We start from the raw sequence: 13,881 nt of genomic DNA, 5'->3' as shown, positions 1-13,881 counted from the left end.
CTCTATTAAAAATACAAAAATTAGCTGGGTGTGGTGGCGTGTGCCTGTAATCCCAGCTACTTGGGAAGCTGAGGCAGGAGAATCACTTGAACCAGGGAGTCAGAGGTTGCAGTGAGCTGACATCATGCCATTGCACTCCAGCCTGGTGACAGAGACTCCGTCTCAAAATAACAACAACAACAACAACAATAACAACAACCAAAAAAAAAAAAAGAAAGAAAAAGAAAAAGGCAAGCAGTTTTTACATTTACTGAATTTTTTTTTAAAGTTTTAATTATGAGGCCAGGCACAGTGGCTCAAGCCTGTAATCCTAGCACTTTGGGAGGCCGAGACGGGCGAATCACGAGGTCGAGACCATCCTGGCTAACACAGTGAAACCCCGTTTCTACTAAAAAATACAAAAAAACTAGCCGGGGGAGGTGGCGGGCGTCTGTAGTCCCAGCTACTCAGGAGGCTGAGGCAGGAGAACAGCGTAAACCCGGGAGGCGGACCTTGCAGTGAGCCGAGATCCGGCCACTGCACTCCAGCCTGGGTGACAGAGCAAGACTCTGTCTCAAAAAACAAAAATAAAAAATAAAAAAAAAATAAAGTTTTAATTGTGAAATAATAATAGAAACACAGACATTTACAAAGATTATATAGAGGTCCTGTGTACCTTCCACCTAAAGGTTTCATCTTAAATAACTACAATTGAGCCTTGGACAACACAAGGGTTAGGGGAGCCAACCCCTGTACAGTTGAAAATCCATGTTTAACTTTTCACACTCCCCAAACTGAAATACTAATAACTTACTGTTGATCAGAAACCTTACCAATAACATAAACTGTCAATTAACACATATTTTGGATGTTGTATGTATTATATACTGTATTCTTAACAATAAAGTAAGCTAGATAAAAGAAAATATTAGGGAAGAGAAGAAAAATACATTTACAGTATTGTATTTGTCAATAATGCAAATTTATGTCATCTGTTTACAAGATTAGTCATCTATCTGAAGTGGTGGGCAACCACAGCTGCAGACCTCAAGCTACTCAGATATCAAGCAATTCAAATTTATCATGTCATGACTTTCCCCTGCTTATTGGGAGCACTTTCAGCATCACCAGTGGTACTTCATATAGGTCTGATGGTGTCACTCAAGGTTTACGGTATTATACTAAACCTGATTAAAAATACTTAAGAACCATTAATTTGCATATGTTGAACCATCCTTGCATCCCTGGGATAAATTCCACTTGGACATAACAAATAATCTTTCTTTTCTTTTTTTTTTGAGATAGAGTCTCGCTCTGTTGCCCATGCCAGAGTGCAGTGGTGTGATCTCAGCTCACTGCAAGCTCCGCCTCCTGGGTTCATGCCATTCTCCTGCCTCAGCCTCTCAAGTAGCTGGGACTACAGGCACCTGCCACCATGCCTGGCTAATTTTTTGTATTTTTAGTAGAGACGGGTTTCACTGTGTTAGCCAGGATGGTCTCGATCTCCTGACCTTGTGATCCGCCCACCTCAGCCTCCCAAAGTGCTGCGATTACAGGTGTGAGCCACCACGCCCAGTTGAATAATCTTTTTATACAAATTTGTTTCATGTTCCTAATAGTTTGTTCTTTTTTATTAAGTAGTATTTCATGGTATATTTAGAATTTAAAGAAACTGCCAAACCAAGAGTGGCTGTACCATTTTATTTACATTTTCACCAGCAGTGTATGAGATGTAGTTTCTCTGTAATCTTGTCACTATTTTTTATTTTGGCTGTTCTAATACTTGTGCGGTGATCACGGTCTTAACTTGCATATGCATTTCCCTGATGGCTAGTGATGTTGAACATCTTTTCACATGCTTATTTGGTCAGTCATATATCCTCCCTTATTTGCCATCCATATAGTCTCATGTTTTAAATATTTCTTCAGGTCTTTTGTCTATTTTTTTATTTGATTTTTTTGATGTTGAGCTTTGAGATTTCTTTATATATTCTAGATATTAGCTGTCAGATACATGGTTTGAAAATATTTTTCCCAGTCTGTAGCTTAGCTTGTCTCTTTATCTATTTTTTTTTTTTTTTTTTTGAGATGGAGTCTCGCTCTGTCGCCCAGGCTGGAGTGCAGTGGCCAGATCTCAGCTCATTGCAAGCTTCGCCTCCTGGGTTTACGCCATTCTCCTGCCTCAGCCTCCCAAGTAGCTGGGACTACAGGCACCCGCCACCTCGCCTGGCTAGTTTTTTGTATTTTTTAGTAGAGACGGGGTTTCACCATGTTAGCCAGGATGGTCTCGATCTCCTGACCTTGTGATCCGCCCGTCTCGGCCTCCCAAAGTGCTGGGATTACAGGCTTGAGCCACTGTGCCTGGCCTCTTTATCTATTCTTTAAAAAAAAAATTTAATTTTTTGATACAGAGTCTCACTCTGTTGCCCAGGCTGCAGTGCAGTGGTGCAACCTTGGCTTACTGCAACCTCCACCTCCTGGGTTCAAGTAATTCTCCTGCCTCAGCTTCCAGAGTAGCTGGGATTACAGGCATGCGCCACCACACCCAGCTAATTTTTGTATTTTTAGTAGAGACAGGGTTTCACCATGTTGGCCAGGCTGGTCTTGAACTCCCAACCTCAGGTGATCTGCCCACCATGGCCTCCCAAAAGGCTGAGATTATAGGATCATGCTCTTAGTGCCATATGTACAACTTTTCACCAAGTCCTAAGATTTTCTCATGTTATCTTGTAAAAGTTTTACATTTAAGTTGTACATTTAAATCTGTGATCCATTTTGAGTTAGTTTATTTATTATTATTTTCTTATTTTTATATTTTTTCCTTATTTTATTTCTGGATCATCTCATGCCGAATTATTGAGTTAGTTTTGTTAGCAGACTGAGGTTGAGGCAGAAGAAGAAATAAAATCGAAGATAGAGTGGTTCCGGGTAGGAGGTAGGTGACCCTCGGCTGCTGCAGGAAACTGCAGCGACTGCAGCCATGGGGGCGCACCTGGTCCGGCGCTACTTGGGCGATACCTCGGTGGAGCCCAACCCCTTGCAGATGCCAACCTTCCCGCCCGACTATGGCTTCACCGAACGCAAGGAGCGCGAGATGGTGGCCACACAGCAGGAGATGATGGACGCGCAGCTGAGGCTCCAGCTGCAGGACTACTGTGCCCACTACCTCATCCGGCTGCTCAAGTGCAAGCACGACAGCTTCCCCAACTTCCTGGCTTGCAAGCAGGAGCGGCACGACTGGCACTACTGCGAGCACCGCGACTATGTGATACGCATGAAGGAGTTTGAGCGGGAGCGGAGGCTGCTCCAGCGAAAGAAGCGGCGGGAGAAGAAGGCGGCAGAGTTGGCCAAAGGCCAGGGACCCGGGAAAGTGGACCCCCTGGTGGCCCTGTAGGGGGTGCACTCCCCACCCTATGGACCAGTCAAATATAAGCCTTCAGGCCCCTCAAAAAAAAAAAAAAATCAAAGATAAGGGAAAGTCAATTTAATGGAACAGAATTTAATCACTAAAAATAATTTTAAAACCATTGAGAAAATAGAAAGTTTTATGATAATATTAAGTTTATAAAACTGAGTAACTAGGATTTCAGCATTACAAAAAAAGTATGGATGGAATCAGAAAACATGAAAATAAAGTCAATTTGAGTGCTGAAGTAAGATTTCTTACCTACATGCTGACTCAGTGCCTGAACAACATTCGTAGCAGCAGCGTAGATGCCTGGATTCTTGGAATTCAGATTGTTATCCACTATTGCTGGAATTAGCATGTTAATTATAGGAGATAAGTGGTCTCTAAGTAGAGGAATCATTTTGTGCATTGTTTCCAGAGCCACCAGATTTACTTTACTATTAGAATCATGAAGTCGAGATTTAAAAGCATCAAAAATCTGAAAATAAATTGGTAAATTATTTAAAGTAAAATAATGTTTATAGCTATTGTATTTATAATTCTCTTGGCATGTCATAATATTTCTCCTACTTTACTCAGTTTAAGTATATACACAACATCCTATTTTGCCTGAACTTAGATAACACGAACTTTATAAAAATTGGGGTACTAAATCTAAGTGTCAAATCTTCTTGTAACAAAAGGAGGAGGCCTCAAAAATTGCCCCAAAAGACATCCTAATAAAAGCTGAAAAATGTGGCTCAGTAGGCAGATGACTGACTAATTGCAAATATGATAAACATCTTGTTTTCTGGAAGGTGCAGGTTAGCTTAGCTAACTCTAAGAACTTAAGAAAAGTTTTTGTTTTTATCTTTTTTCACACTAGAAGTAGACATGTAAGTTTTACTGTGGAGATCTAACCTAGTTTCAGTTTAGGTTTATTATGAAAATTTTAGATGCAATTTCAGAGTTAAATTTGTATTATTATCTCTTAGCCTGATAACTTTAACAATAATTCCTTGCTCTTCAGAATCCTTAACTTTCATAAACTCAAGATATAATAAAGTGAATGCTAAACAATCCTTTAATCATGTCAGGTGAGTAAAGAGCTACTCTACGAGCTGAGACTATTCACTAATAATTTCCAATACTTATTTATTATTTTTCATGTTAAGAATAATCTTCCCAAGAGATTTATTTTTACTCAACAGGTATCAGAAAATACAAGTTTCTGGCTCTCATGCCATGGTAATATGGTTCTTTTCTTCTGAAAGCTGAGACAATACCATGAGAAGTGAAGAGTAGTTATGGTATGTTTGCCAAGTATAATGCACACTACACAAACTTAAAATGAAATTTAATTAATAAATTACTACTAGAATTAACTGAACTAAATTCTGATGAAGCAAAAATAATCTATGCTCTGATACGACGAATATTAATTAATATTTCCCTTTCTTTTATTTATTGTCTTCCTAAAGATAAGTACATAAGTCACTATACAGAGATTTCTTTTTTTTTTTTTTTCTTTGAGACGGAGTTTCGCTCTGTCACCCAGGCTGGAGTGCAGTGGCGGGATCTCAGCTCACTGCAAGCTCCGCCTCCCGGGTTTACGCCATTCTCCTGCCTCAGCCTCCCAAGTAGCTGGGACTACAGGCGCCTGCCACCTCACCCGGCTAGTTTTTTGTATTTTTTTAGTAGAGACAGGGTTTCACTGTGTTAGCCAGGATGGTCTCGATCTCCTGACCTTGTGATCCGCCCGTCTCGGCCTCCCAAAGTGCTGGGATTACAGGCTTGAGCCACCATGCCCAGCCTATACAGAGATTTCTAACCCATATAATGAAAAGTTTTAATATCTGTTCTAAAGCAATATCAAGTCTCTTATCTGCCTTTGCTTTTAAAAAAAAATGTATTGATTAATTTAACATATATTTACTAAATGCCAGGTTCTGAGTGCTCTGAGAATATAGAAGTTTCAAGGCGCTTATCATCTTGTGGCAGGATTCAGACTAATAAATAGCTATCTTCTTACTTTGTTTCAGTGACTTTGACTTGTTCTAGTATGCTTTTAACTTAGCAAAACCAGGCAATCCATTCTTTTCACTAAGCTTATTTTAACACTTTAGAATAATATACATATAATATGTAAATATATAAGTAATTTATTAATTAAATTCCATTTAAATTTGTATAATTTATATATATATAGTGAGAAGGTATATAAAACACTAAGATTTAGAGCAATTTTTTAAACTGATAAACTTCATTTGACATAGATTTCAAATGAAAATAAATTTTTATTTTCTTTTTTGTAGAGACAGGGTCTTACTATGTTGCCCAGGCTGGACTTGAACTTTGAACTCCTAGACTCAAGAGATCTTTCTACCTTGGCTTCCCAAAGTGCTGGGATTACAGGCATGAGCCACCATACCTGCCTTAAAATTAATTTTGACAAGTCCTTACCTTCACAATGTTTCCAACAACAAGGTCTTGATTATTTTCAGTATCTGATAAAAGCTGCTTAATCCCATTAATACGATCACGAAAGTCTTTTGCATTTAATAAACCAGTTATGACTTTAAGGTACTCAGCACTTTCTAAGGAATTACGAGGGACTGATTTTCTGGTGACTTCACGAACTTCAGTTACCTCTCTAAAGTGAAAGAAAGGTGAATGTAATTTCATTTGTACTTTCCTATAAAAACTATTATACAAACATAATTTTAAAATCTCACTATGCATTCATTTTCCAAAATGCATAAAATGACCTAACCCATAGCCAAACTATCTGTGTTGGGAGTCCCCAGGATCTCCCCTGGATTTGGATATTTGCTAGGAAGACTCACAAGAGTTAGCCTATAGTTTTACTCATGGCTAAAATTTATTACAGCAGAAGGATACCAAACAAAATCAGTAGAGGGAAAAGGTGCATAAGTCAATGACCAGAGGAAACCAGATTTAAGCTTTTAAGAGTCCTTTCCCAGTAGGGTCACACAGGACACAATTCCTTCAGCAATGAGTTATGACAACATATGTGAAATGTTGTCTACCAAGTAAGCTTATTAGAGGCCTCATGTCCAGAGTTTTCACCGGGAGCTGGTAACGTAGGGACTGTCTGCCTAGGACATACCAAAATTCCAGACCCCAGAAGGAAACCAGGTCTCCAGCATAAACCATATTGTTTGCCCAAACAATTTAGGCACAGTAAACTATCTTATCAGTTAGGGCATGTTGGGAATCCTCTTGAAATCCTGGTTTCCCATGTCAGCAAAGAGCTAACCTTGCAAGCAGCCTTTTTTAGGGATAAAAGTCTCAGGACTGCAATGTTAACTTTTTTCTGAACAGGTCCCTTGCCCATTGAGATCTAGATAAATTACCTTGAACCTCTTCTCAAACCCATCCTCCATAGATGATTAAATGAACCACTCTTACAAGGAATAGTTGAAATCTTTCCAAAACCTAAGTTCCCAGATGTCAACCAATGGACAATCTCTCTAAGCAGACCTTTCTAAGAATAGCAGTCTCAGGCCCTGTTATGTTAACTCTTTCCTGCAAAGTATTCGTGTGAACATGCATGGGACAATGAGAAACTAGAGACCAGCAGGAATTATTATGGCAATGATAGTATTTGTAGCATATTTTTTGTGGCTACAAAGGGGTAACTCAATGTGGTAGATCCAGTTTGTCCATCCCATGGTCTGCAGGTCGCATGTGGCCCAGACAGCTTTGAATACAGCCTAACACAAATTCATAAATTTTCTTAAAACATTATGAGATTTTTGTGTATATGTGAGCGTGTGTGTGTGTGTGTGTGTGTGTTTTAGCTCATCAGCTATCATTAGTGCTAGTGTATTTTATGTGTGGCCAAGACAATTCTTCTTCTTCCAATGTGGCAAGGGATGCAAAAGATTGGACACCCCTGTTTAGATGATCATCCTTTTGAAACTAAAGAGTCATGCAAAGTGACAGGTAGGTCAGTTGGTCAATCTGTCTATCTATTTTAGATACAGAGTCTCGCTCTATCTTTCTATCTATCTATTTTACTTTTTTAATTTTTAATTTATTTTTGAGACAGAGTCTCACTTTGTCACCCAGGCTGGAATGCAGTGGCATTATCTTGGCTCACTGCAAGTAAGCCTAATGTAAGTATATTGTAATGTTCTTACATTAGACTTAACATGGTCTAATACTATTTGAAAGAATACTGTGAGACAGTAAAGATGTACATTATAATATTATAAAGTCTAGATCAACCACTTATAAAAGGAACAAAGAGATACAGCTAATGAAGGAAATAAATGAAATATCAAAATGCACACACAAACACTCACATCCCTACCTCTCAATCAATCGTATATCAAGCACAAATAGAAGAAAAAGAAACAGAAAATATAAGACAAATAGAGAAACACTATCAAAATGAGAGGCTTAAACCCAACCATGTGAATAACTGCTTTAAACCTAAATGGTCAAATACCCTGACTAAAAAGCAGAAACTGTTATATTGGTAATAAGATAAGACTCCAACCTGGGCAACAAATTGAGACCTCATCTGTGCAAAAAATACAAAAAACTAGCTGGGTGGCAGGGTAGGGGTGCCATGGACTTGTAGTCCCAGGTACTCGGGAGGCTAAGGTGGGAGGACACTTGAGCCCTGGGAGGTCAAGGCTGCAGTGAGCCATGATCACGTCATTGCACTCCAGCCTGGATGACAGAGCAAGACCCTGCCTCAAAAAACACAAGACTGAGTCACATACTGCCGAGAAAAACGCTCTTTAAAAAAACATAAGCTGGGCATGGTGGCTAAACCTATAATCCCAGCACTTTGGAAGACCGAGGCTGGAGGATTACTTGAGCCCAGGAGTTGACACCAGCCTGGGCAACACAGGAAGACCCCATCTCTTTTTATTAAAAATTAATAAAATATTTTTTTTAATTAAGAAGACAGACCAGAAAATACAAGCAAAATCCACAATGCATTAAGGAAAAAATTATTTTCACACTTGTTAAAATGATAAGAAAGAATTTATTCAAGAAGGATCATGACTACTACAATAAGGGAGAACAACTGTTCTCAACTCTGACTACAGTAAAGACAGAGGGATTTATAGCCCACAACCAGAGTTGGCGGTGGGGGTCAGTGGATAGAAAATTACTAAGAGGAGACATTAAAGAGCATGAAGTTTCTTGCAAAACTGGCCTAGTAAGATGCATGCTAAAGGAAGGCCAAAGACTTATACATCGAAGGTCAGGGGGTGAGGAACTTTACCAGCTATCAAGGGTGATAACATATCAAAGGAAGGAGAGATGAGCTAGCAGGATACCTTGTTAAAACTGGGTTAGGCAGGCGAAGGACAGGGCCCAAGGTCAAGGCCAAATTGAAAACAGGACTCAGAGAAGCATGTCTATAGTTCGGTCAAAAAGAATCTCTGTCGGGCCGGGCACCAGTGGCTCAAGCCTATAATCCCAGCACTTTGGGAAGCTGAGGCGGGCGGATCATAAGGTCAAGAGATGGAGACCATCCTGGTCAACATCGTGAAACCCCGTCTCTACTAAAAATACAAAAATTAGCTGGGCGTGGTGGCACGCGCCTGTAGTCCCAGCTACTCGGGAGGCTGAGGCAGAATTGCTTGAACCTGGGAGGCAGAGGTTGCAGGGAGATTGTGCCATGGTACTCCAGCCTGGATGACAGTGCGAGACTCTGTCTCAAAAAAAAAAAAAAAAAAAAAAAAAAATATATATATATATATATATATATATATATTTTATGTTTGTCAAATGAGATACTAGTTTATAGCCACTGAAATAATCACAAGTATTGGTAAGGATGTAAAAAAACTGGAACCCTTTTACACTACTGGTGAGATGTAAAATTGTGGCACTTTGGAAAAACTTTCTGCTGATTATTCAAACTATTACACATAGAGTTATCATATGATCCAGCAATTCCACTCCTACACATCCAAGAGAGCTGAAAACATGTCCACAACAAAACCAAACTGATGAATGGATAAACAATGTGTGCTATATCCATATATGGATGAATGGAATAGTATTCGCCCGTAAAAAGGAATGAAGTATTGATAAATGCTATAACATGGAAGAGCCCTTGACATTTTGATTACAAAAAAAATGGATAAGCCTTAACATAAATCTAAGTATAAGAAGCCAGTCACAAAAGACCACATATCATATGATTCCCTTTATATGAGATGTCCAGAATAAGCAAATCCATAGAAACAGAAGAGAGACTGCCTAGGGTTGGGGAAGGCAAGATTGTTGAGAAATGGGGAATGACTGCTAATAAGTACGAGATTTCTTTTAAGGTGACAAAAATATTCTAAAATTGTGATGACAGCTACACAACTCATTGAATATACAGATGCTCTTTGATTTGCAATGGAGTTACATCCTGATAAACCCATTGTATGTTGAAAATATTTTAAGTCAAAAATGCATTCAATATATCTAACCTACTGAACATCATAGCTTAGTCTAGCCTGCCTTAAACATGTTCAGAACACTTACATTATCCTATACTGGGGCAAATAATCTAACACAAAGCCTATTTTATAATGAATAATTTATTGAATATTATACTGAAAGTAAAAAACAGAATGATTGTATGAATACTCAAAGTAGTTTATACTGTACTACATGCATACTGCTTTTGCACCATTGTAAAGCTGAAAAATCATAAGTTGAACCATCCTAAGTTGGGTGCCATCTGTACTAAAAAACACTGAATTGCATGCCTTAGATAGAAGAATTATATAGTAGGCAAATTACATCTCCATAACACTGTAATTTAAAGAAAGACATACCATGCAAATCTTCTATCAAAAGAAAACTAATATGGTCTACTAACATAGACTTCAAGACAAAGAATATTACCAGAGATAAAGGTACTTCATAATGACAAAAGGACCAATTTATCAGAAAGTCACAACCATCCTCAATGTATTTAAACGTAATCACAGTGGATCAAAATACATGAAGCAAAAAGTGATACAACAGATAGTATAAATAAATCCACCAGTATGTTGGGGATGTCAATACTCCTATCTCAGCAATTGATAGAACAAGTAGAAAAAAATCAGTAAGATTATAGAACACTTGAATAACAACCGACTTAACCTAACTGACATTGTATAGAATATTACATTCAACAAGAGCAGAATGTACCTTCTTCCAAGTAGATATAAAATAGTCACTAATATAGAACACATGCTGGGCCATAAAACAAGTCTTAAGAAGTTTAAAAGAACTAGAATCCTGTGGAGCATGTTCAGTGACACAGCAGAACTAAATTTAAAATCATTAACAAAACGATATTTAGAAAATCTCCAAATATTTGAAAATTAAACACACTTCTAAATAGCACCTGTATTGAAGAAGAAACCACAAGGTTATCATTCAGCATTATCCCAATACCAAATCCAAAGACATTTTAAGACAAGAAAACTAAAGACCTCATGATTATAAACACAAAAATACTCAAATAATTTTAGTAAATTAAACCCAGTAATATATTAAACATATGACACATCATCATCACCAAGTGGGGCTAATGCAAGGAATACAAGTTATCATTTTTAACATTTAACATAATTCACAACAGCAGCCATAAAAAAGGATGAGCTCATGTCCTTTTTTTTTTTTTTTGAGACGGAGTCTCGCTCTGTCACCCAGGCTGGAGTGCTGTGGCCAGATCTCAGACTACAGGTGCCGCCACCTCACCCGGCTAGTTTTTTGTAGTTTTTAGTAGAGACGGGGTTTCACCGTGTTAGCCAGGATGGTCTCGATCTCCTGACCTCGTGATCCGCCCGTCTCGGCCTCCCAAAGTGCTGGAATTACAGGCTTGAGCCACCGCGCCCGGCCTGAGTTCATGTCCTTTGTAGGGACATGAATGAAGGTGGAAACCATCATTCTGAGCAAACTATTGCAAGGACAGAAAACCAAACACTGCATGTTCTCACTTATAGGTAGGAATTGAACAATGAGAACACTTGGACACAGGATGGGGAACATCACACACCAGGGCCTGCTGTGGGGTGGGGGGAGGGGGGAGGGACAGCATTAGGGGATATACCTAATGTAAATGATGAGTTAATGGGTGCAGCACACCAACATGGCACATGTATCCATATGTATCAAAGCTGCACGTTGTGCACATGTACCCTAGAACTTAAAGTATAATAATAAAAAAAAAAATAATTCACAATAGTAACAAAATAAAAAAAGAATTATCTTAATAGATGCTGGAAGGGCATTTGAGAAAAATTCAACACCCATTCATGATTAAAAACTCACAAACTAGAAGGGAACTTAATTAATTTGATAAAGAGCTTTCTATGAAACCTATAGCTAATATCATATGCAATGGAGAAATGCTGAACATTTTGTCCCAAAGACCAGGAATAAGGTAAAGATGTCTGTTAATTACTTCTATTTAACATTAGATTTGATATTCTAACCAGTACAGTATTAAGGCAGGAAAAATAAACTAGAAGCATACAGATTTGGAAGGAGGAAATAAAATACAAGAAGATCCTGGAGAATCATGTGCTGACAGAAAGTAAATGGATGGGGCATGTTGTAAAAGCACAGCAGCCAACCTGAAGGAACTCCTAAAGCTAGAACCATTTGAAGAGGGAAATAATGGCAGTATTTGATTATACCCCACAGAATAAAATAGAAATCCATTAGTCTTCACGAATATAAATGAATATTTGCATAAACAAACATATGAAGGAAATGGAACAGTTTTTCTGTAAAGAAAAAAAAAATCAACCAATGAATGTAGAAGAAATCAGGAAAACAGATCATTATTAGGCAAAAAACCATGTACTAATTGCTATAGGCAAAATCTCTCAGTGGTGGATAAAACTAGTGGGCTATGTATGATGAGAAATAGGATATTTACACAGTCTCAAAGTTTCCAAAGATATATACTAATTACAAAGGGAAAAACAGTACAGTGCCTAGCAGAAACCACCATAAGCTAATAATCAAAGTTAATGTTATCAGTAGTAAGACATAACAACATCATGTACCTTGTGATGTAATACAGTGAAAACAGTACAACATCACTTCTGTGGTGTTCTTGCATAACTTCCATCTAATTGTGAGAAAATATCAGATAAACCCAACGTGAGAAATATCTATGAAATAAGTGTTTGGAAAAGGCCTCCCACACAGTATGCTCTGAATAGATATTAAGAAAGTATTTTTTAATGGGTTCCAAAAAACATTTTTTGACCAAGATATCTGATCCAGGATCTTACGAGATTATATAATATCAAGGTAGAAAAACTGCCAATTCTTATTTAGTAGGTCTGGAAGGAGCATAACATTTTGCATTTCTGGCTGGGTACGGTGGCTCATGTCTGTAATCCTAGCACTTCCGGAGGCTGAGGTGGGTGGATCACCTGAGGTCGGGAGTTCAAGACCAGTCTGGCCAACATGGTGAAATCCTGTCTCTACTAAAAATACAAAAATTAGCAGGGTATGGTGGCACACACCTGTAGTCCCGGCTACTTAGGAGGCAGGAGAATCACTTGAACGCAGGAGGCAGAGGTTGTAGTGAGCTGAGATCTTGCCATTGCACTCCAGCCTGGGCGACAGACTAAGACTCTGTCTCAAAAAAAAAAAAAAAAAAAAAAAAAAAAAAAAAAAAAAAAAAAAAAAGGCCAGGCACGGTGGCTAACGCCTGTAATCCCAGCACTTTGGGAGGCCAAGGCAGGCGGATCACGAGGTCAGGAGATCGAGACCATCCTGGCTAACACAGTGAAACCCCGTCTCTACTAAAAATACAAAAAATCAAAAAAAAAAAAAAATTTAGCCAGGCATGGTGGCAGGCGCCTGTAGTCCCAGCTACTCGGGAGGCTGGGGCAGGAGAATGGTGTGAACTGGGAGGCAGAGCTTGCAGTAAGTTGAGATCACGCCACTGCACTCCAGCCTGGGCAACAGAGCAATACTCTTGTCTCAAAAAAAAAAAAAAAATTGCATTTCTAAAAAGCTCCTAGGTGATGCCAGTGTGGCTGTTTTGTGGGCTGTACTTAAAATATCAAGGTCCCAAAGCATATATTTTCACATACATCTTTATTTTTTATAAAAGTCATTATTTTAGTTTATGAAATATTTCAAAGATATACAAATACAGAAAATATGAGAGATACCTATTTGTATACTATGAATACATGTATTCGTGTACTTTTTCAATAGAGTTTTTTTTTTCTTTTTTTGTGTGTTTTTGTTTTGCTCTGTTTTGTTTTGTTTTGTTTTGAGACAGAGTCTTGTTCTGTCGCCCAGGCTGGAGTGCAATAGAGCGATCTCGGCTCACTGCAACCTCCACTTCCTGGATTCAAACGATTCTCCTGCCTCAGCTTCCCGAGTACCTGGGATTACAGGGGTGCGCCACCATGCCCAGCTAATATTTTGTATTTTTAGTAGAGACGGGGTTTCTCCATGTTGCCTAGGCTGGTCTGGAACTTCTGAGCTCAGGCAATCAG

The 13,881-nt window shown here is 38.6% G+C and overlaps 2 protein-coding genes across 5 annotated transcripts in view; one reads left to right on the top strand and one right to left on the bottom strand.

Moving 5' to 3' along the window:
• The window catches only part of TOGARAM1 (TOG array regulator of axonemal microtubules 1), a 126,098-nt gene that overhangs the window by 3,669 nt on the left and 108,548 nt on the right, over positions 1 to 13,881 (bottom strand). For 3 of the 4 annotated variants that reach the window (XM_030931213.1, XM_030931214.1, XM_030931215.1), the window contains 2 exons: positions 5,831 to 6,020; positions 3,647 to 3,866 (listed from right to left, as the gene is read on the bottom strand). The exons of the other annotated variant lie outside the window; for it this stretch is intronic. In XM_030931213.1, coding sequence (XP_030787073.1) covers positions 3,647 to 3,866; positions 5,831 to 6,020 — 410 coding nt within the window. The remainder of the gene's footprint in view (positions 1 to 3,646; positions 3,867 to 5,830; positions 6,021 to 13,881) is intronic. 4 annotated transcript variants of the gene reach the window in all.
• On the top strand, positions 2,903 to 3,441 carry LOC104682589 (NADH dehydrogenase [ubiquinone] 1 beta subcomplex subunit 7-like). Its single transcript, XM_010389303.2, has one exon. It carries the CDS (start codon positions 2,960 to 2,962, stop codon positions 3,371 to 3,373), a length of 414 nt encoding a protein of 137 aa, XP_010387605.2. The 5' UTR covers positions 2,903 to 2,959; the 3' UTR covers positions 3,374 to 3,441.

Source organism: Rhinopithecus roxellana, chromosome 5 (assembly GCF_007565055.1).
Source record: "Rhinopithecus roxellana isolate Shanxi Qingling chromosome 5, ASM756505v1, whole genome shotgun sequence".
NCBI classification, from domain to species: Eukaryota; Metazoa; Chordata; class Mammalia; order Primates; family Cercopithecidae; genus Rhinopithecus; species Rhinopithecus roxellana.
The sequence above is the reverse complement of the archived record's forward strand: the minus strand, read 5'-3'. Positions and strand labels throughout refer to the sequence as shown.